Source organism: Numenius arquata, chromosome 1 (genome assembly GCF_964106895.1).
Source record: "Numenius arquata chromosome 1, bNumArq3.hap1.1, whole genome shotgun sequence".
Lineage (NCBI taxonomy): Eukaryota > Metazoa > Chordata > Aves > Charadriiformes > Scolopacidae > Numenius > Numenius arquata.
In genome coordinates, this window is record NC_133576.1 from 55,840,076 (window position 1) to 55,863,984 (window position 23,909).

The 23,909-nt window shown below is 41.6% G+C and overlaps 1 protein-coding gene across 1 annotated transcript in view; it reads left to right on the top strand.

Annotated features, from left to right (window-relative positions):
* The first annotated feature begins 1,988 nt into the window (after nucleotides 1–1,988).
* The window catches only part of BCLAF3 (BCLAF1 and THRAP3 family member 3), a 31,866-nt gene continuing 9,945 nt past the window's right edge, over nucleotides 1,989–23,909 (top strand). The window contains exons 1-9 of the mRNA XM_074158558.1: nucleotides 1,989–2,042; nucleotides 10,304–10,377; nucleotides 12,783–13,361; nucleotides 13,705–14,370; nucleotides 16,642–16,820; nucleotides 17,490–17,604; nucleotides 17,783–17,846; nucleotides 18,714–18,832; nucleotides 20,746–20,860. Of these exons, the coding sequence (XP_074014659.1) occupies nucleotides 10,337–10,377; nucleotides 12,783–13,361; nucleotides 13,705–14,370; nucleotides 16,642–16,820; nucleotides 17,490–17,604; nucleotides 17,783–17,846; nucleotides 18,714–18,832; nucleotides 20,746–20,860 (1,878 nt within the window). The 5' untranslated portion in view covers nucleotides 1,989–2,042; nucleotides 10,304–10,336. The remainder of the gene's footprint in view (nucleotides 2,043–10,303; nucleotides 10,378–12,782; nucleotides 13,362–13,704; nucleotides 14,371–16,641; nucleotides 16,821–17,489; nucleotides 17,605–17,782; nucleotides 17,847–18,713; nucleotides 18,833–20,745; nucleotides 20,861–23,909) is intronic.

The following is a 23,909-nucleotide window of genomic DNA, read 5'->3' on the forward strand; positions in this document are numbered from 1 at the left end:
TTTGGGAAAGCACAGGTTAACAGCATCTGCCCGCTTCAGTCTCGCTCAATCTAAAGCTCGCTCTGCCCAGTTCTCACCCCGAGCTCCAGTTAACAAAAATATCAACATGGTTAAGAGGAAGGAAGCGAGCATTGTTTAGCGCAGCTTGCCACTGCATTTCTGTGCCATATGGTTCAGTAAATCTTTTGCAGTCCCTGTTAATCAGGAAGACACTACTACTAAATTTAAAAATAATCTCACACTTCTATAGGCTTCTCTTATGAAAATTTCCAAGTTTTTCTGAAGATGTGGGAAATTATTTTGTATGGGAATCACGTGAGTTTCCTCGTGTTTGAGCTAGTCTAAAAATGGCTAAGGAACCGAGAAGTATCCTGCAGATGTTCAAAGACAGCAATCAGATTTACAGCTGTGAAGAGGGATCCCTCAGTCCTACCTTGCAGCAGCTCTGCCAAGGTTGAGAAGAAGGTCAGAAAATAACACTCTGCTAAGAGATCAGTTCTATAAAAGGAGAGCAGAAGATGTCAGCAGCTAAAAGTTTAAAAGACAGCCAAAGTTGGCAGCCCACACTGGTGTCGGGGACATAGGGAAACTGAGACCACTTCTTTGAAGTACATTTAATTAAGGCACCAACGGTAGGAAACTTTTTCTCTCCAGCCATTATCCAGTGAATATAAACAGCTATCATCACCCTGTTAGGCCATGGTTTGATGACAGAGGAAATGCAGCACTATGGCTCTGAGCTCGGTCATAAACGTCAGAGACTGCTGATTCTGGCTCTTTTTGGGGCTTAAATGAACTTGTTTAAAAACAAAAATGTTGACAGGCTAACTTGGTTTTGGCACGCTTTATACCAGATCAGATAACGTCTGACTGTGCCGCTGCAACGAAGCTGTTATCAGGTATCACCCATCTTCCTGCAGCTACTGTAAAAATACAAAACCAAAGTCAATTCTGTGCTTGGGCTACAACAAAAGCGTGCGCCTGCACCTGACCTGAATCAAATTTATATTCATGAGTTGATCTGACAACACACCAAACTAGTATTCACCATCCTTCACCAGATGCCTCAGATGCCTAATGTAATCTAGGTAGCGTCAGTGTCTCCTTTTGCATCATCTTCAAATCTATTTCTCAGTGGTTTTCTACCGTAAAAAGAAACCCCCTTTCAGAAGGGCTTCAGTATGTGTCAGGGTGTGCTCCTGCTGCTGAAGGGACATCTCACTCACTCAGAACACCAAACCTGTTGGGCCTGCTGGGCGTCATGACTGGCAATCAGGGCAGTCAGGGAAAGGAGAGCCTTCAGATCCCTGGGATCGATCCTGTCTCCCAGGGAAGCAGAGCGCTGCAGGAAACACTCGGTCGGCCACTCCAGGAACTTGAAAAGAGCCTTGGAAAACCCCCACCTGAGCCCTGCCACAGGCACCTGGGGCCCGGCAGCACCGCCCCCTGACAGATAACCCATGGCGGTGTGCGGCCTCACCGCCCGCGCCGCGGGGGCTTCGCTGCCGGGTCGGACCCGTAAGGCCTCGGGGAAGGAGGCCTGGGATCGCGGCCGCGCTGCCTCCCCCGGAAACCCCCGCTGCTCCGGGCCTGCCCCGCTCCGGCAGCCGCCCCCCGGGGCTCCAGCGGGACGCGTCGCGGGTGGGGTCTGCTCTTCACGGGGCTGAGGGGCTCCTCAGAGCTCCGAACACCCCCAAGGGCCGGGGCGCCCCTTCCCCTCTGCGCGGCTGCTGCTGCCGCCGGCACAGAGCTGCCCGCCGCCTCCCTGCGAGAGCGCCCAGGCCGGGCGGTAGGCGGTAGAGCCGCCGGGGCCGCCGCTAGAGAAGGGGGAGGTACCGCCGCCGCCCGGCCCCGCCCGCCCCTCCTCTTCCGGGGCGCCCGCCCTCCGCCCGCCCTTTCTCTCCGCCGCGCCCGTGGGGAGCAGCAGCGGCCGGCGCGGCCCGCCGGGACCCGCCCCGCCTCCTCGCCGGGCACCTGCTCGGGGCGGAGCGGGCGGCGACCGGAGCGAGCGGCGGGAGGCGGCGGAAGCGGCCCCGCTGGCGGTGAGTGCGGGGGCCGGCGGCGGCCCCACGGCCTCGGCGGGGCCTGGTCGGGCCCGGCGTGAGGAGGGACGGTGGGGCGGGAGCCTGGCCGGTGCCGCGGGCAGGGGAGCCCGGGTGCTCGGGGCCTGGGGACGGCGGTCATTGTCCCTGAGTGGGCCTATCCCCCGCCTCGGCAGCCGAGAAGGAGTGGGCCGGGCAGGGCCCCGGGGGCTCCACCGCCCCCCGCCGCGCCCACCGCGGGAGGTGGTGTGTGTGTGGGGGTGTGTGTGTGTGTGTGTGTGTGAGACGCCGCTTCCGTTCGTCGCGCTGACCCGGGAGGTGTTGGCCGGCGGCAGCGGGGGCAGGAGGTCCGCGGGGATCCTGCTGGAGCCACCTTGGATCTGCCGGTGCCAGGGTAGCACCCAGTCCGACCCCCGCCGCTCCCCGCCGTGTGTACGCGCGTGTGTTCCGCGGGCCGATGCGTGTGGCTCACGCACTCGGCGGGGTTCGGGAGGGCCAGGGGCGAGAAGAGATGCCGTGGGGCTGTCACCGCCGTGCCCCCGGCGTCGTGAGGGTTCCAGAAAACCCGCGTTGCTGTGGAGCCGCTGGGCAGAGCACAGCTGAGCTGAGCTGAGCTGAGCTGAGGTCGCTGCTCCTGTAAGGACAGCGTTTTTCTCGGAGGTGAGCAAGGCGTAAATGCCAGCAGCCCCTGTTCCTAGTAATTTATATGTGGCTGCACGCACATTTACACCGGTTAGTGTGTTTATAACAACTTTAAAACAGTACAGGTTTTGTTTAGCAGTCACATCTTAGTTCCGGTGTGTCTTTGGTTTAGCTTTATCCTGAAAAATATATTTTCAGGATTGAGGCAAATCAAAACAAGATGAATTGGTGCTGATTTGACCAAATCTGTGCTTTCTCACGTTTCTTCAGTTGGTTTAGTTGGTTATGCACAATTATTTGCATGTATCTGAAGGGGCAATAATGTCTCAGGAGGAATCAGTGATAGCAGTCTCCTCACTTGGCTCAACTCCATCCAGAACAGCAACACCTAATTTTTATTGCAGTTCTTAAATGCCCCAAGTCACTTGTAAATATAGTTTAGGTTCCTGAGTTACAAGGGTTTAAAACAAAGGCTACTTAAATTGCTGGGAGATTTTAATTACCTGCTCACCTTGTATGTTTGTGAACCTCAAGGAAAAGTGAATCTTCTGTGAAAGTTTTGCTGGGTGTGGACGGCTGGAGGAAGAGCATGGAAGAGGATGCCAGGAAGGGAGGGGAAGAAATATGCAAAAGGCATGGAAGGATCTCTGGTGACGGAAGCCACGTTGTGGCAGGCTGTGAGACACAGGGCTGGGCAGAGAGGGGCAGAGAACATGGATGACTAAAGTCTTTCCCCTTGTTTTCATCTTTCCACTCTGAAGGACTAATCAGAAGCTATGCGGATTTTTCTGGTGATTTTTTATTTTTTTTTAATGTTGGTGTTGATGAGGTGAGCTGAAATTAATTAACTTCCTTTAGAGGCACACCCTGTTATACTGATAAACAGCTGTCTGTCTTAATGACTGTCCGTGCACTCCTCCACATCTGCCTTCAGCAAAATAACTGGTATTTCTGCCACTGCTTTTGTAAGAGTGATCAAACCAACTCTCCTTCCGCCTGCGCTGTGATGAGATGGGCTTGATTTTGGTGCAGTCTTGCCTTGTGGGTGTTCACCTGTCGGGAGGTAATGTAGGCTGGGTTGGTGTCGCAGCAAGCTGGCGAGCAATGTGGTTGCAGTTAGGTCTGCTTTTCCTCTCAGGTGGCAGCAGGCGCTTGCCGTCTATGAGGGCTGGGATGAAATGTGCTGGGAGTCTTCCAGCGAGGGCTCATTTCTTCGGTGTGGCTGGGGAAGGCAGCCTGGACTTCCTGGCCTCCTGGCAGCACTGCTGCATGGCATGGCCGATTCTGAATAAATAAGGGTGGTTTTTTTTGGTTTTCTGGTGTTTTTGTAACTTAAGGTGAAAAAGCGAATGTCTCCATTATGGTTTGCACACGTTGGAGAGCTTTCAGTAGGAAGGAAGTTGTTGTGGTTTGTCTCTGGGACTCTGACAGGAGCGGATTTAACACACTTCTGGCATCCCCGTAGAAACTGGTAGGCAGAAGCGGCTGGGGATGGTGCTGTGACATTTAAGGCTCTGTAATAGGTGGGTATTAAAGGCCTCTGATTCAGTGCATTACAGAAATGGCTTCCTAATATGTTTATGGGTTATGCTTTCTTTGTGTTAAAAAAAAAAAAAAAGTGTTTATTTGAGAGTGAAATACCTAATCTATTATGTGATACAGATTTATCCTGCTCAGTCTTTCCAAGTTGGCATTGTAGTCTGTTTTTCTGCAAAGGTGAGGCATCGCCTGCTAATTAGTGTCGTTAAATGGGTTGGTTTTAAATGAGAGCACACTGAGCTTAAGTTACATGCTCAGTAGATCTACTCAATTATTTTTATTCTTTTGCTCAAATACACAGGGGCAGGGGAATACTTTCTATGTACACCTAGGAATTGCTTAAAATTTGTTTAGTGGTCCATTAAGAAATACGGTATGTTCCAGCCAGGCCTGTACTTTCTGTAGTAGGTCTCCATACTACTGCAGGTGTAAGGGTGAACAATCATTTTAATATCTGTAGCTATCTATTCTGTGTAGCAAGCAGAGGAGAGTGATGCCCACTTGCTGCCCCTGTGTGGGACAGTTGCCTCGCCAGCATGAGGCCTGGTTGTCTGTTAATGATCCTTGGTATTTGGGATGTAACCTGTGTAAAAGCCTGCCTTCCCCAGCTTGTGCCAAAGCAAAAAGATAAAGCTGAGGAGGAGGACAAAAAGTTCTCTAAAGCCGTAGTGGCTGTGGTTTTGGGAGGCTGGAGGGGTGCTTCTGGTGCTGGAGAGGTGCTGCCTCTTGGCAGATGAACAGGAGCATCGGAGCTTGCCGTGATCCTTGGGTCGTGGCACATTTGGCAGGAGTGTGGGCTCATGGTGCTGCCTCCTGCCATCGCTGCCTACTATTCCCAGCTGTGCTGTCACAGCTCTCTGGGGAGATGCTGTGGACCAGATGAGGAAATTTGGTAAATATAGCATGGCAAGAAAAAGGAAAAATGGGGAGGGTGTGTGTGTGTGTGTGAGTGAAAGGAATAAGTGACCCTGTCATCTCCCTCGTGGTGCTGGTGGTGAGGATTCAGGCTGTGAGGCTGCAGTGATCTGAGGGTGGTGCCACCAGACCTGCTACAAAACATTTTGGAGATTGAAAGCATAACCTTGGAGATGTGGAAGGTGCTCTGAGAGTGACGAAAGCTGAGGAGAAGGGGTCTGTAATCAAAAAGTGAATTGAATATCGGAGAGCTGTGAGGAAACTGAGGATGGAAATTTGAATCTCAGTCGTTTGCATTGGTCTATTACCTGCCGTGCTGTCTAAAAGAGTGAATGATTTAGAAATCCCTGAGCTGAGTTTCATTTGCCTCAGCTGGGGTGTGTGTCTCTGACTTAAACAGCTGTTCTAGCTCATAGTTTTCAAACCTGTTGCATATGTCCCGCCCTGAGGCGATGTGCCTTGAGTTAGGTGTCACCCCCCTGGGCTTGGCAGAGCTGTAACTCAGCTCCAGGCACCTGTTTGGTGCTGAGGCAGCGATGCTGGAGCATGGGGCAGGGCTGTGCTGCACACTCCGTGACATCCTTCCTCCAGCCCTGGCAGGATGCGGGGTGGTGGATGAAGGTGCCAGTTGCAAGCTGTGGTTTTGAGTTTGAAGGTGTTTAGTAGAAAAATCAGGGAGAAACGGGTGTATGCATGGCCTAATGGAGCACTGGGAGCCTCTGCCTGTGGTGATGGTACACGAGCCAGTTTGGGAAGCATTGGCTAAAGGAGATGTGAAGTCCTGTTGCAGGTTCAGAAATGTTCAGGCCAGTTTGCTGGGAGATGTTTCTCTGTTCTTCTGCTCTTTCCTGGGCGTTTGCTGTTGGAGGTGATAAGATTTGCCTGGAAGCTGAATGGGCAGGAGCATGCCAGGCTTGTGTCCTGCTTGGATAATGAATGGGGTGGGAGCCACGTGGGACAGCCTTTGAATCAGCTATTTTAACGTACCTACTAGAAAAGTTGCCATTTCTATACTTTTCACTTAAGGATAGGGTAATGGCTTTGTGTATTGCAGGCTTCAAGATCTTTCCCTTTTTTTTTTTTACCCTCAAGTCTGGATTGCGCTGAGCTTTTAATTTGATTGTATTTCTGTCAAATACTTACCTGTCTTGGTGTTGAGACTCTCAATTCCTGGTTTCTCTTTCCTGACAGACACTGCAGCAATACATGCTTTGGCGTGTCCCTCGCTGCTTCCAATTGATCCCCTGCCTACAAGACAGTCGATGAAAAGCTTGCAGCTGCTCCTTATCTTTTGGGGCAGAGTGAGAGAATATTGAGCTAAGTAGTTTTAGCAGCCAGGGGCAGTGTCTGTCTGCCTCTGTGCTGTGACCCAACCTGTTGAAAGACTTGCTTATCCCTTCCTCCTCTAAAAGATTTGGGAGGCAGTGGCAAGGGCAGTTGGGCAATCCCTTACAAAGGGATGAGGAGTAACATCTCCCTTCACTACAGGTGAAATGGCAATTGAAGAGCAGCTTCCTGATGGAAAGCACTACCGCTGTTGACCTGTCCTTTGCGTGTCCTGCATAGGATTTCTTCCAGGATCTGTTGGAGATGATGGAAGGCACCCAAAAGGCATGTAAAGCAGTCCACGTATTTATGGTCTGTTTACAGGAGAGTTAACTGCTTCTACTCAGTCTGTGCTCTATCTGCAAGGTTTTAGCTGTTTGGGGCTTGCTGTTGTGGGGGTCTTTGTATCAGAAAGAGAGCTCCAGTTCCCCTCCATTCAGCTAGATCACTGCAGTCATTTGTGATTTCTGGTACTTCATGCTGGAGAAAAATCAAGGAGACTGAAGATTTTTGTGTTCAGGAGAGCAAGTTGTTAAAAATTTATAGCCTTTCGGAAAGAATGTGTGTTCAGGTTGGCACACCCCATGGAATTTCTGGTCATTTTCAAGTTAGTTCTCTTGAGATAGATAGATACTACAAGAATTTTGTGCTTGTCAAAGCACTGATCTCTCAAGGGTGGAATCAAAGGAGAGCTGGCAGCAGGCTTGAGGCTGTTTCCTCTGAGAGGCAAGTTGTCTGATTTCAATTCCAAAAGTCAAGGAAAAGAAAATAAAAGGTGGGGTTTCTATTAATATTTAAAAACTATCTACGCACAGTTACTTCTAACTCCTCCAGTGAGTCACTTACTGTTGTAACACAACAAACACAAGGAACGCTATGAACCTAATAATATTGCTTCCTAGTTAAAAAAGTAGTTCTTTATGTTTTCATAGTGACAGCATCCCATAAAGTACAGCAGGAGGACTTGGTGAAATTCAGAACCCAAAGCATAGCAGGTCCTGGTGCCTCTGCTCCAACATGACCTGGCCTTTCAGAAGCACCTGGATGGCTGACTTGGGAGCCATAGGGTCTTCACTTCATTTGAGTAATTGTGCTGGAGACAGGCTTGCTACTTGTGATCATCCTACAGAAAGCTTGCTTTTGATGTGGAACCATGTTGCTGGTCTAGATGAGATGATTTAAGCTTGAATTTAGCAATGTGCTTAGAAATTCTGTATAAATTAATTTGTGATTCTGGTATTCCACTGCGAGTCTTGATTGGGGTTGAGCGTCTGCTGCCTTCGTATGCTGCATATTGCATCTTGAATCCTGCTGTGAGGAAATCATATTGCATGGGTCACTTTTTAGGCAGCGAGTGAAACAAATGAATGCTTTTTCCCACTAAACAAAAGGAGTGTCTTCATTGGAAATTACACTAGTCTCTTTATCCTAAGGCAAGATCTAGAACATGCTGTCACAGTCCTTCTCATCCTTTTAGTACGATTGTTTAGCCGGTCTCGAAAGAATAAGGAATCTTTCATTTTGTATGTTCAGTTTCTAGCTTGATCGGTTTGTGATGAGAGATCCTGGCAGATCAGGTTCTGTATGATCGTTGGGTGGGGTTTAATGGTACTTTTGTCTTTTTGGTGCTTACAAACTCACTTGAAAATGAAGGATAAAGTTCAGAACTGAAGGGAAGATAGACAGAAAGAATTTGAATGGCATGTAAAACTTTTTAAAGTTTGCAAGCAGAGAGGGTAGTAGTGAATCTTTGAAGCTTGCGGGACACACACCTTTTTGAAATATGTTGGTCAGGGTGTGTGTGGTTTTGTTTCTGAAATACTGTTCAGTTTGGTAAGGTGTGTGTTTTTTATGGATGAGAAATAGGAAAATATTTTGGTCACGATATTAATTTTCTTTGAAAAATTATGAGTAATTGGCGCATTGGAGCTCCAGTTGGCATTGGAGCATCATACTTAATTTTGGCTAGTATGATCTTAAAGTAAGCAAAGGACCTGAAGTTAATTCATGCCATGCAGTCCTCGGATATATGCCTTTAGGATCTAAGAGGCAATGCTAACTTCATATTTGAAAGTTCAGGGAACAAATATTGTATGTTGTCTTTGGGGTACTTCAGGGTTGTTTGGGTTTTTTTGCTTCACTTTACCTTGAAACACTTCTTACAACTTCATGCCTTGTCACATGCAAAGACTTATTACAGAGGGAATACTCTTATGGTAAACAGAAGACTTTTGAGATTTTTAAAAAATAAATTCAAGAGAGTTTTTTCCAGAACTGTGCTGTTGCTATGTCTTGCAAATAGTTGTCTGGTTAGCTTATGGTGCAACTTAATGAGCAGGAAGTGAATGTTTCCAGAATCACTCTGAAGCGTAGTAGATGGCTTGTCTGATGTCCACCTGTGGTGGTTGATGTCAGAAGTATGCTGTACCTTCTCCTCTAAGATACTGCTGGTTTAGCCATGATCTAATCATACAAGAAATTGGATAGAGCAAGGGATAATATTTTATTTGAATGGGAGGTAGGGGAGTATGAGACAATGGGTCAGGCACGTGGGTGCATACCTACTTTTCCAGGTTTCTTGTGTACCTTAAAGCTTGCTGGTTTTTCTCCCCTTTCAATTTTAGTTGTTCAAGTAAAAGATTTGAGCACTGGGAGTGTCACAAAGGCCATGCTTGACCAGTCCAGACTAGTTTTCTGTCTCCATGAGTGTCTGTGAGCAAATACTCGCAGAAAATACCAGAGCGTGTATAGAGTCACATTGACCTGAGCGTATTCTTCCAGTTTCAAGTGACTGGTTGTTCATTAATTTTGGAGCTGTTGGTGGATCTGGTTGTATCTACTTGTATTTCTGGTCTTTACAGCATTTTGTTGTAGTTAGGGGCTGTAGACATGGGCATGTGGTCCAAATTCCAACTTTTAACTGGTTATTACCTGACAATTTCACTCTGCTTTAATCCTTGTGTTTGCTAAATAGTGAATAATCAGTTCCATTCCTGTTCACTGGTTACATTACTAGTGAGTTTGTATATCCTTTCATGACTTGGTTTCCAATTTTCTAGTATGTTTTGCAAAGAAGAGCAAGAGGGGTAGATTGCACTGATATTTTTCTCATTCTTCCATAGCTGTTATGAGAAGACATGGTCAGAGCTACTTCCAGGATTCAGGAGCAGTTGTTTCTGTCATATAGCATTCGCTGTATATTTAAATGTATGTCTAGGTAGTAGGTTATTAACAGGTTAAGTACAAAAATGAAAAGTACATGGTTTTATTTGGGTGAAGTGTGTGAAGTGATATAACAGTTGAGACTTGATGGAGCAGTTAAAGTTTACAGGAGGTCTGTAACAATGGAAAAATATCAGTGTATATTACAAACTTGAAGCTCAGTATATATGAAGTCCAGAATATAACTCAATGCAGAAACATTTTTCTTTGTAAACGGGATTGTAAAGTTGGCTGTCTCTCACCTCACTATCATGTATAGCACTTAATGCATGCTAACAATTACAACTTTTTTTTCAATTGCTGCAGCTTGCTTGTGAGATTATTAACACTTAAAAACAGAGCGAATGGACAGAATTACAAAATGGAGAGAAAAAAGGGAGCAATGGTCAAATGTTTAAATATTTATAAAGAAAATAAGCTGTGTTCTAAGATCAGCAATTAGGAAAAAAGTTACTTGCCTTAAAATGGGAATTAGAGGTAAAAGTAAAACATCCTAAAAAATATGCCTCACTCCAACCTTGAAGCATCAAATATTACACTTGTTAAAAACAACTGTCCCTATTGTAATTTGTAATGCAATTCTATTATCAGACTAGTAAATTGTATCATTTTTACAGCTTCAAGAAACTCATATAAACACGTGAGAGAAGATGACAAGATCTAGATCAAGATCACCACGATGGAAACCAAGGTGAATACTTACCTGTAACTTGTGTTCTGAAATGTAGGTCTGAAATATAAGGATTTTTTAATTCAGTCTTACAACTTGCATAAAACAACAAAAATTGCGTCCAGAGTTGCAATTCGTTAAGTGTATTCTATAAATGATAATTTGTTTTCCAAACAGAAAGGCTTCTGCATTTTTTTCCCAACTCACAATTTTATTATTATGGTGTTTTGTGTTTTTTTTTTTTTTTTTAAGATGGAGGTATTAAGGTCTTGCTGTCTGCTGAGAACCTCGTTCAGCTTGCGTGTTTTGGGACTTGGAACTACCTTAAGGACAAAATCTAACCAAACTAGTTAAGGCTAATTTTACACAAACACCATCTGGTGCACTTCATGTCTGTAGCTTGCTCCTGTTTTGCTTCTTGGTCTACAGGGAGGGCCAGGTTGACTCTTAAAAAACAACTTCTTAGTTCAAACACCTCAGGCTTTCTGAGCCTTTGGGGCTGACCTGCACATTGATCTTAAGCACAGTTAGATATGCCTTGCAGCATAAAGCAAAGTGAAAACATGGGAGTCGGTGCCCTTCTCTTTGGACACTAGCCTAGTAGTGTGTGTCATTCATGTATGTCACCAGAATAGCATCCAGGTTACTTCATGCTGTTAGTTACCTCCCTAATTTTCAGGACTTGCAGTGCAAATATGAGGTGTTAAAACTAGGAGCTATTAGTGTGTAATATGAAACGACTTTTTTGCTGGGTTTGGGTTGCTTTTCTGAACAGACTGATTAAGACCCAGGGAGTCTGCTGGGTAACACAGGAAAATGTGGATTTTTTTTTTTCTTTGTTTTTAGAAAGAGAAACACTATCTGTGTGTTCTCTTTCTATATTTGTGATAGTCGTGAATATGCCCTTTGAGTGAAGGGCGGGGAGGAATGCCCTAGCTCTCATTAAAATACAAGCCTTAACCAGAACAACACGGGGTGGCAGCAGCAGGATGGGCGCTATTGGAAGTTAGCCGTTATATATGAAGATCTGTGGTTTTCAGTTCAAACACATTTGCAGAAACAGAGCAAATAGTTATACCAAATTGTACATTTGCGGTATGTGTACAAAGGAAGGGACTTCCTTGAATTTTTTCAACTTATGTTTTTCTGTTTTTATTAAAGGGTGGATCAAGAGTGTACAGCGAATACTTGCATTCAAGCAAAACTGCTGTATCTGAGATTACTTTCTGGCTCTTGCTAGTGGCTTGTGCTTTTTTTTTTAAGGAGATTTGGGCTAAAAACTCTTAGCAGGTTGCTTTCGGTTTTGTAACTGTAGGTGAAAATGCAAAGTGCAGTGATGCAATTGAGTGGATCTTAGCAATTGAATCTTTTAATAGCAAAAGCTGCAATAAGTGTGGAAGTGCATAGGTATACATGTATGTACATGTACACACAATTACACAAAAGGATGAAAACATCTTTCTCAAACTCAATGGACTCTTTAGTCTGGAGAAGAGAAGGCTGAGGGGAGACATTATCAATGCTTATAAGTATATAAAGGGTGGGTTGAAGGAGGAGGGAGCCAGACTCTTTTCAGTGGTTGCCAGTGAGAGGACGAGGGGCAATGGGCACAATTCAGAACATAGGAGGTTCCACTCAAATATGAGAAAGAATTTCTTTACGGTGAGGGTAACAGAGCCCTGGAACAGGCTGCCCAGGGAGGTTGTGGAGTCCCCTTCTTTGGAGATTTTCAAGACCTGCCTGGATGCAGTCCTGAGTAACATGCTCTGACATGCTCTGGGCAATCCTGCTTCGGCAGGGGAGTTGGACTAGATAATCTTTATGGTCCCTTCCAACTCTAAAAAATTTCAGTGAAATTCAGGGAAATCATCTCTGCAGGAAAAAGCCTACCTGTGTGACATTTTAAATAGGATGTTTTAGCATTTTTTTCAATCAGTTTTTTTGGGTTGTTATGGCATGCAAAGGAAACCTGAAAGGCGTTTTCTTTTTTCTTTTTCTCTCTCTTTTTTTTTTTTTTCATTTCTTTATATGCTTTTTTCCTTCCTCTTTTTTCTCTTGGCACTGGAAAAGATAGGGAATATTTGAGAAGTGTGAATATGTGTCTAACAGTTGTTTTCAATGTAGTGGAAACTTGATATGTATGAAATTATTTTTACTCTTAAATGAAAAAATGCAAAGAGAAAAATGGTTGACTTACTGCTATTTTGAGTGGGTATTTTTACTATGAAAACTCTTAAGAGTTAAATTAAGCTTCGTACTCTAGCCAGGCAAATGACATTTTGAGTATCATGGCTTGTTTTTATGTTTCTTTACTGGTTGATTAAAATTGTGTACTAAACTGTAGTTCCCTTGGGGATAGATGTTCTCATTAAGAGGTTGATTCAATTTTATGGGACTACTCAAAGTGGTTTTTGTTTTTGCTTTAGGTCCTTATCTCCAGCATTTAGGAGTCCAGAGCACCATAGACAAAGGCATGCTCATATTAATTATGACTGTGAATATAAAAGCTTTCGTAAGGACCCAAAGAAACCTATGCCTTGGAGAACAGAAGATGAGAAATACGGACAAAGCAATTCCAGGTTTGCACCTCATAGAAATAACCACCAGAGAATATATGAACGTAGATCACCTTCACCAAACCTGAAAAGAATTCCCATGGAAGATTCTTACAGTCATAAGCCCTACAGAACACATTCATCTGAAAGAACTGAAAGCAATAGGAGATGCCAGTTACCACCAAAATACTTGGAAATACCATATAAAGAGCATGATCGTCCCTTTTACCAACACAAAATGGAAGAAAGATACATGTTTGACCACTACAAAGTCACTGGAAGTGAAAAAGGAATGAAACCTTTTCATAGACCGTTAGGGGCTCCATGTAAACTTGAAAGAAAATGGCATGAAGATGACTTGAGGCACCAGAGGTTACATGAAGAGAAGTATGGTCAGTCACCCAGAAGAGTTTCTGATGAATTTACGGCAAGGAGCTCTTTACAGAAGAGGTATAGGAATAAAATAATTAAAACCTGGGTATTGTGGTGTAAAGCCTCAAGTGAAAGTCTGTTTTCATTATAGTTGAAGAGATCCACCTTGAAACACGTTGGCCACTTTGTAGTTTAATTATGGGCGACTGGTAGTAGTGAAGTATTTGTCTTTTAAGTAAATCGTATTGATGGCTAGAGTATGAAAGGATAATGTTTCCCTCTTAAGAGCCCCTGCACATCTGTACCTTGGCGTGAGGGATTATGGGTTAACTTGCCACGCATTCTGCTGTCCAACATTCTGCACATATAAGTTCTCGCTTTCTTCTCTAGTGCAAGTGTAAATTGCTTTATGTCAACACAGGTATCCTGAAGATCACGATTACAGAGAATATGGGCACACGTCTAAAAGGGCTAAAGAAATGGAGAGGTATGACGGTGGAGAAGTAGCAAGAAATTCCAAGTGGAAGCAAGAACGTTCTTTTCCACCCTACCAAGAAAAGGAGGAGCAAAGAAATCTGGGTGCCCTGTCCCACCGGTCGGCTGAAAGGGAGTACTCGGAGGGTTCTGTCACAAAGATAGCCTATGAGTACAGTCACAAACGGCGCAGGCATCTGGATGGGGAAAAGTCTTTTTCAGACGATAGAGCTCAGAAGTACATGAAGCAGGAAGACCAGAAATATGGTTCTTCTAAGGGTGCCCGGAATAGTAAAGAGTTAGATTACTTTAGCAGTGGAAGAACAAGACGGACTGAAGAAGGGCACGTTGAAGTACCTGTTAAATATAGTTCAAAGAAGGGCTGTGATGCTTGTGTTAACTCTTCCAAAACGGATGTTGATCTGAGATCTTTTAAAAACAAACCGAAGGAAAGAGTAAGGAAAGAAGGGGAATTCAGGAAAAAAGTAGATTCCTCCGATAGCCAGCATGATTCAAATCATACTGTTTCAGATGTGAAAATGTCAGATGTCAACTGTAGGAGGGAACATCTCACAATCAAAGTGGATATGAAGAAAATGGTGACCAAGTACAGGTATTGGTTTCCCCTCACCTCTTCTTTCTTCCTTTCTCTTTACAGTTTATGAATATTGGAGGAAAGCATAGTTTCTTTAAGAGGTAGCCAGGACAAACTAAGGTTGTACCTTTTAAATTTTATTCCATTTAAAATGTTAACTTGCCCAGACTGGAAACTCACGGCTTACCTCTATTAAAAAAACAAACCAAAAATACTCCCTAGTAGTTCATTTCATGCAGATACAGTAGGAAGTGGAAAGAGCAGATATGCCTGACACAAACCTGTAGTTAAAAGTTGCTTATGGTAAGTACGTGTGTTACTTTTATTTAAAAGCAAAACCAGAAAAGCCTAGTCCTGTGCTTTCTTCTTCAAACTGGGACAAATATGATGGCTTTTTTTTTACTGAGTCATCCCTCATTTCTTCTAAAAAAGAGAGAACCTTTAAATTCCCTAAATCTCAGGCACACATTCAGATGTTCAAGCTCTCAAGTTCAATAAAGCTGTTGAAAAATTAGAGATCCCTGGGTTATGTTATTTATTGTTATAACAAATGAAGTGGCAATCTGTTGAGGCATAAGAATGGAAAAGCAGGAGAATCTGCTTCTGTGTAATACTTGTGGTTGCCTTTAGCATTCCCAATGCTGGCTGAATTGGAAAAAAATGGTAATGTTATGAAAATCTGGATGATGGATACATGGTAGAGAGTAAGCAGCTTGGTTTGTGAAGTTTTTTGCAGGTTTTTCTGGTATGTTGCCTTGCTTTTGCAGGCAAGAATGTTATATAATGTCAGTAATCCTTTTTGGTAGGGATTACATTCCCTTCCAAAATGATCAGCCTTCATTTTAAAGGTACTTTGCCTCTTGTCCCAAATAAATAGAACATCTGTATCATTTTTTTTCCCTTTCCAATATTTCAGATACATGTAATACAATGGAGAGTTACAAAGACAAGTTACTGTCTGCACATAAGGGGCTAATATTAAAGACTGAGGAAAGGGGAGTAATGCCCCCCACCCCAAGCTAGGACAAGCATTTAACTTCCTGAATGATAATATAAGGAAAATAACTTTGTCGAAAGTCCACAGAACGATTCCTGTATCTAGTAGCCTCTTGCTGATGTTTTTGAAAGTCATGCACAATGGACATGGTAATTATTTGCAGACTGAAGAAACTACTACATTGATTACAGCTAATTTAATGTGTGGAAAGCTTGCTTCTGCAGCCCAAAGTGCTAAATGTTTTATTTTTTTAAAGGTGAGAACACTAATTTTGCAGAAGCTGATGACTGGGAATATTCATGCTACCTACTTTAGGCATTTAACAAACACCTGACTTGAAATGACTCAGCTGAGAAGATTACTTTCTTTATAAACCTGAGGAGCAGGAAGATAATTCAAATGATCTACAACTGAGATTGTTCGGATTCCCACTTGCGTGCATTTATTTCTAGTTTACTGGGGGCAAATAGATGACTTCTGACACCTGCTAGAGGCTATTTCTGATCCAATTTTTTGTATGAAATTCTAGTCTCGTGTACTTCAGGTACAAGATGGGGCGGCACATAATCACTTTGCAGAGTGCACAGTAAACAGAGTTTTTTGTCCTAAAAGCTTTTATGTGGGCTCTTTGAGCCCTCAATTTATCTTTCCAAATGACAAGCATTTTCCTTGCAACAAGAACAGCAGGATTTTTAAAGTGTTATCTTACTTGTCAAAATAACTCTTAAGCAGCAATGCCACCATTTGGGGCATAAACTTATTTAGAATGAGTAAGATTTGACAGAAAGATGCTAAACGCATTCTTAAGTTCACACACTGCCACTGGAAAGCTGTTTCACTAGGCTCAAGTGATAATTCAGTTTCCAAAGATGCAGTTTACAAAAATTTTTACATCTCTGAGCTGTTCTTGAAAATTGTCTGGTAGCTCCTTATAAACAAAGACACACACATAATTGCCTTCCAGAATTATACTAAAGAAGTGTATCAGGATCTTCATTTGCCTGTTTTATTTGATAATCTAGATGAATTAAGTTTAAAATTCACAAATTTTATATTAATACTTCACTGAAACAAGGAATCCTGAGTGTAGTCTCTTTGTATTTTATTATAGCTTTTCTTCCTTGTGAGCTTATGAGTTTTTTAATTAAAAAAAGGAACAAAATGATATTTTGGTTTAATTACATTTATTCCTAAAATTAACTTCTTCATGTATTGTTTTGTTCTACTCTATTTGAAGTTTTTCAGAGATAGAGAATCATTTTAAAGTGAGTATCTGCAAATTTTTATTCTAGGACTGCTTCTAGTCATACTACAGAAAGACAGATGTCACATGATCTGGTTGCTGTTGGCAGGAAAAATGAAAATTTTCATCCGGTGTTTGAGCACATGGAATCTGTAACACAAAATGTTGAAAACGACCCATCAAGAGAATTTACTCAGGAAATAATCACAATTATCCATCAAGTTAAAGGTGGCTGTAATATTTGGGGTATATGTATGTGTTTATGTATTTAATTATTAAAACCAAGTCTAATGAATTAGTTACGCTGTCCTTGTAAATCTCAGGTGTTTGTATTTGGCTTCATTTATATTTTGGCTTAATCCTATATTGATTTAAGGAAAACGTAGGTTGAGGATTTCAAGTGGTTGGGTGGAAAATGATTTTAAGAAGGTCTCAGTGCATAAGAGAGGCATTATTGTGGAGTGTTAAGGTTGAAAGGATTTTCTGATAGTAGTTAAGACTAACCTTCTTGTTTGGGAACAAAAGAAGAAAAAAAGGAGCTTTGCTTTAGTCACAACTTCCTAGGTATATATAGTGCCTTTAATTTTTCAGATTAGTGTTTAGACTGCTGCATCATGTTCAGTGTTGAACTTTATAGATTCTAGTCATTTGAGTACTACCACGACAGATCTAACAGACATCCTTCTTATTAAATAAGCTTAATAGAAAGTTAACTAAATTGGGCTTGCCTAATCTCTCATTTGTGAATGTTAAACTGCAAGTGGAAATAGTTTGAAATTTATTCTCAGAAGTTGTTTTGGTATCATTAAGAGTTAATATTTTTTAAAAGATACAATTTCCCACTGTGCATTTCAAATACTACAAGTTAACATTCTTGTATTTAATATCTCTTCACAGCAAATTATTTTACATCTTCTGACATAACCCTGCATGAACGGTTCTCAAAAATTCAGGATAAACCCATTGCAAATATGAATGAAGTTAAAATACGCCTGGATCCAGAAATTCACAGGTAATTTATGTGCTATTTGCATTAAGGAAGTTAATCTTTGGTAGACTTTCCACAATGTGTTTTTTCACTGACTCTAACTACCTGCCCATAGCCTGTAAAGAATTCTGCAGTTGGTCAATAATGCTTTTGCTATTTATAGCGATGGCACTTGTTTTTATGTAATATTTTTGTTTTCCAGGAGGATTGACATGTCTCTAGCAGAACTTCAGAACAAACGAACTATGCCATCTGAATCTCCCCAGGTATCTTGATTACTTAACTTTTTTGGCAAATGGTAAGTTAAAATGATATAGATGTAAACAACATCTTCCCCTTGCTCTTGGTAAGTCATTTTTCATGCTTCGAAGACCAGCAGTAATTCTGACTATTTTGAAAGAAATGCACATTTGAGCATATTTACTGATACCACAATGATGCAAGTGTACTGTGTTCACTGATGAGTAAAATGCAGGTGTGTTCTCCAGAGGAGCTGGAGTGTGGTTATTCCTGCTGCTTGAACCCCTAGCTATCTTTAAATAGTGTAAATATGAACTAGGTAATTGACACGTGACTCTTACTTTCCCTCTGAGATTCGAAAAAGCCTTAATGTTTCTTCTACCCTAATGCTAGAATGGCCCAACATCCACATAATTCCTCAAAATGCTATTTTATCCCATGCTTTCATCCCTTTCAGGGACAAGATTTTCTATCTTCCCCTTTCAAGCTATGCTTACTGTGATTTAGTTACCTTTTTTTTTCCTGTAGCACAGGTATATGGAGATTCAACTTAAATTCTGCTATTCTTAATTAAGATTTACTGGAATTCATGTGAATATTTTTGCCTTGGTAACTCCATGCAGAATTCCAGTGCTCTGTTCACTGTTTGGGCGCTTGTAAAAAGGCAGATTCTGCAATAAAGGATAATTGTTTGGGACTACCTTTTGTTATTGTTTTGAACTTTTGGATCCTTGGGTTGATTTACATCTGTCCTATGTGCAGGTAGTTGAACTACGTTAACAGGGTTATATACCAGATGCAAGCCCTGAAGGACAGAATCACATCAGTGTGTAGTTATAGTATTTAGTTATTAACTTGAGTTTACCTTGTCTTTAACCCTTTCACTTAACTAGAACGTTATGAGAGTGTTAGAAGATCCAAATGATCTACGGCATGATATAGAAAGGAGGAGAAAAGAGAGATTGAAGAATGAAGATGAGAGAGTGTTTCATGTAGATGGTGTAACTCCAAGGTAATTAGCAAACAGCAATCTTGTTGGCCCAAGCCTGTAGTTCCCTTATACATTCATTTTTTGACTCTTCCACAGTTACGGTCACGTTTATTGTGATTCTTTTCCATAGTTTGTCCTTGGAAGTTTGACTCGGGCTGAAATTCAACTGATGTAGATTGCAAACTACTCTGTAATGGAGTGTTACCTTGAAAGAGGTTAAGCTGCAGTGGGGAAAAAAGTGAAAAGCAAGCTTAAACTGTAGCACTGAATGGGAAGAGAGGAAGAAATTAATCTAAAGATGCTTAACTATTTTTAAACTCCTTGATGTGCCATATAACATCCTCTCAGTATTTTGTAGTTTCATAAGTGTTCTAGGATGAACACATTGTTGTGTTGCCCTGGTTGTTTTGTAATGTCATGTGGAATATCAACAAAGAATTGGAATTTTTCTGATTCTTGGAGGATTTTATCAAGAAAAGCTAGATTTTTGGAATAGCTTTACTGCTATGAATTCCTCCAACAGGTTGTTCAAGGTGTTTGCTAACCTCAGTCATGCTCTTTCACTTTGGATGTCGTGAGGTTGGTTGATTACAGAGAGATGACTTAACTTATTCCTGTTAGAAGAAATGTTGATTAAAGAATTGGCAGAGTGTAATAAAAATGTATCTACATTGTAGTCATGATTTGCAGATAGCTCTTAGTATGCTGCTGTTTGTTCATTTTAAATGGAGTCTATAACGGCAAATAGTGGCAATGCACACATTTAGGAAAACTGACTTGTGAAGCTGCAGAAGAAATACTTCTTGCATTTGAGATTCTTTAAACAAAAAAAGTAAAAGTTATCAAGTGGAGGGGAAAAAAATATATTGGACTGTTTTGTATAACCTTATGTACCTGGGCCTATGTCTTTAGTGTATGTTTGGCCTGATTATCTGGGAAAGCTTTTATTTACCACTTCCACAGTTAATGTTTTGCTTAGCTTTTGTGTATGCCCCCTCAAAGCAGGAAGCTCAAGTTTCTCCAGGAAGTGAGGCTATCCTGGAGCTCAACACAAGGAAGGGTTAGGCTGTCAGAGTAATGGGGACAATGTAATGTGGGCTGAGGGCAGTAGTGGTATGAACAACAAGTAGAATTTTCCTGAAATAGGGTTTTTTTTTTAATTGTTAGCATATAAGATGCTGGCAGTGCTTATGAGCTAGTCCAGTGTGCCTCTATTTTTGCCTTAGTAACTTATTTTGCAGCTATGAAAACTGTTTCTTTATGTTTCCTGAACTATGAATTCAGATTTCTGGTGTTTACTTTTCATGGTATGTATTTTATTTAGAAGTTTATGAACAAATCTGTATTCGCAATGCACTCATTTAAAAAAAAAAAAAAAACAAACAAAAAAAAAAACAACAAAAAACAACCAACCAAACCAAAAAACCCAAGCAAGCCAAAGTCCAATGCCCTGCTTGCTGAGGATGAAACTGGAGCATCTAGCTATTTATCTGAGCTTCTGTCAGATTTGAGATTTCATGAAATCGAAAGTTCTGTGCAGTTTTAAAGATAATACAGTATAAACCTGCCCTAATGCAGAAAGCATTTCAACCAGCAGAGGGCAGCAGTGACCAGCCATGCAGACCTAGCTGGGGTGAGCCAGGGAAAATTGATTTGCATGGTGAGAATTTCAAGGAGGCAGAGTATCTCTGTTAATTTGTCATTGCATAAGAAAATACAGCTTACTACATAATTCTGTGCAACTCGGTCTTGAGTTTAGTCAGAGGACTTGTAATTTGTTGAATGTCTGAGGAAAAAAAAAAATATTTAAAAAAACGTTACTTTGCACTTCTAAGTGATACAGATGCTAGACTTAGGTAATTTTAAATGTAGAGTTTTGATACGTTATGACCCTAGATTTTAATTGTTCTCTCTCTCTCTCACATACACATAAGGAACCACCAAAGCTGCAATCTTTCAAAATCACAAAACTCTCAACTTGATGGCTTCCCAAAGCCTATGAGGTTTATTAAGCCACCTTTCAGGAAATTTATTGGGAAACCTCACCTGGTAAGTCTAAATGTAGAACTAGTAGCTTCTGCATTTGTTGTTCTTATGTTTATAATTATTTTTTTGCTGCGTTTTCTATGCTGATGCAAGTTTAAAAATCTGTGATACCTTGTCCTTTTAAATTTCAAGTGAGGCTTTATTATCTTCAGGTCTTGCTCAACAATAAAACTGCTCATAATTTCACACTTCTAGTGCTGTGCTTTCTCAGATATTTGTTGAAGCATATATTTAGCTCAATACAAGTGAGATAAAACAACTTTTATGACCAAATGCTGATACAAAACCAAAAAAAAAAAGTTTGCTTTTGTATACCTGTGCAGTACTCTGTAACAACTTTGCTACTGTTTTTTATAACCTAGCAGTGAGCTGATCAGGGATTCCTTTTTTTTCAGAAAGCTACTTTAGATCAGTACGTTAGGTGAAATCAAAATATTTTTTCAGCTAGTCTGGAAATAAACTTGTGAACTTTAGATCTCTTACTGAATAGCAGGAACAGGTCAAACTAAGCTTTTGAACTAAATTTTACATTCCAAATGACTTACTGAAATTAATTGATTAAGGGGGTTTATGAAATAAAAGCTCACATTACTTGTAGCTTTGTAAAAGAAGTTTGTACCTAATATTGCATTTCTTCCACTTAAAGATGTACTACCTAAAGTATAAATTAGAAGGCCCTGTTATTAAACTGGCAATCTGAAGTGGAGGTGGAACAGTTTGAGAAAAGGAATACGCCCCTGTATTCTAGTTGTCAGTGGTTGGAAGGGAAGGTCTGAATCTTGTTTTGTGTACGTGGCATTGTTACTAAAACAGTGTGTATCCTCATTATGATAAAAGTTCTGGAAAGGTCCTATTCTAAAAACAAATAAAAATAAGGAACAAATTACAGAAATAATTAGAAATGTCTGAAATGATGTTCCTGGGGATAGAATATTATACAATGGAATAGTTTATCTGTTTTGATATTGTGTTTATCAAAGCTGGTTCGGGCACTTATTCTTTCTTAGGCTGTCTTTCTGTGATGTACTTTAATACTGAAATGGGGAAGACAGTTATATTAGGTTCAGTAGAAATAAATTTATCTCTTTTGGAACATTCCTTCTGAATAAATGTAGTCTTATTTCCAAGTGTTTGTACTTGTTTAACTTGGAAGTGGTGGGACCAGAAAAGCTTTATTAATGTGTGCAACATAATTCTAAAACCTTCCCCTTCCTCCCCAGTGGGTGCAAAATAAGGAGGAGATTAATGTAAATTCTCATTCTTTATAAATTGTAATTAATACCCTATGGACAGGGTTCCAAAAGACCATGAAACTTTTCTGAGGTCCACCAAAACCAGCTTTTATTTAGCCAAAGTTCTGACTATCACTGAAATGTAGCTGCCTTGCAGATGTAACAGTACATCTTTCAGTGTAAAAGAATGTAAGTTTTTAAGGGTAAAAAATACTATTTACTCAAGACTAAGATTGAAGTACCCCAAACCAAGTACTATATTACTTAATTGCTCATTAAGTAATATAGTAATTGCAAATAAAAAGGGAGTTAATTTGGAATAGAAACTGAGCTATTCTTAGGTGTGCTGAAGATTGTGTTTTGATATCTAATATCTCTGCTCTGCCCTGGTGAGGCTGCCTCTGGAATGCTGTGTCCAGTTCTGGGCTCCCAAGTTCAAGAAGGAGAGGGAACTGCTGGAGAGGGTACAACAAAGGGCTATGAAAATGATTAGAGGACTAAACACTTATGAGGAGAGTCTGAGGGACTTCGGTCTTTTTAGTCTGGAGAAGAGAAGACTGAGGGGGGAAATCTTATCAATGCTTATAGATACTTAAAGGGAGGGTGTCAAGAGGATGGGGCCAGTCTTTTACAGTGACAGGACAAGAGGTAACAGGCACAAACTTGAAGGTAGGAAGTTCCATCTAAACATGTGGAAAAATTTCTTTACTTAGAGGTGACAGAGCACTGGAACAGGCTGCTCAGAGAGGTGGTGGAGTCTCCATCTCTGGAGACATTCAGAACCTACCTGGACATGTTCCTGTGCAACCTGCTCTAGGTGGACATGCTTTGGCAGGGGGGTTGGACTAGATGATCTCCAGAGGTCCCTTCCAACCCCATATCATTCTGTGATTCTGTAATAGCGAACTGCAAACGTGCAGTTTTTAGGAAGTCCTGCAGTGCAGTGAGAAGTTATCCATTCAGAACAACAGCAACTGTGAAAGTGTGGGTATTACAAAGGAAAGGTGTCCTAAGGAAGGAATGACTCTGCATGAAGTCAACCATGCAGGAGCTGGTTTGCAGACAAGTGGGAAAAGTTTGCCATCCACATTTGTCAGTAAAGATGAATCAATGCTTACCGACTGGCTCGGAGGGCTTACAGACATCTTGCAAATGTGTCTGCAATAGACTAATTGGCACTTCTTAATTGCATCTCCTCCTCTGTTTTTGTGTTTCTGTTCATGCCTTTTGATTCTTATTCTGCTGCCCTTGTCTGTGTTCCTGTTTATCTAGTATATGTCTAATGCTCAATATGTAAAGTAATGCAGAAAGAGGGTAATCTTTTCCTGGGCAGAGCAGATCAGTAATACAGCTAACTCCTATCTGAGGCAGTGCAAATCATTCTGCTGAATAAGCTAGCTCCAGTTGTGTAGCCCTTCCCGTGACACATAGACATGTTGTGTGAGAATGCATGGTGCTCAAAATGGCTTTCCTTGAAGGAGTTCTTCAGGACTGAGTGTGATAGGAGAAGAGCTGCTCCTGGTGGGCTGTAGTTCAAAGCTGATCTCTGTGTCTGTAAGCTGCTGGCACTGCTTTAGTATTTGTTGTGGGAGTTAAGTGAAGTGGCACCCAACCAGCCAACTGTAATATCAGCCACATGGATAATTTCTGTATTGAGTAGGTTTTCTGTAATAAATTCAGAGCTGCGTGACTGTATTCACGACCACTTCGTTTGGAAGTGTAATGTTAGTAGAGTTGAAAGCAGACTTAGAAAAACAAAAATGAATTAAGGTAAAAGTTATTTGTAGCTGCTTTCTGCAAGAGCGCAAACATTTGGAATT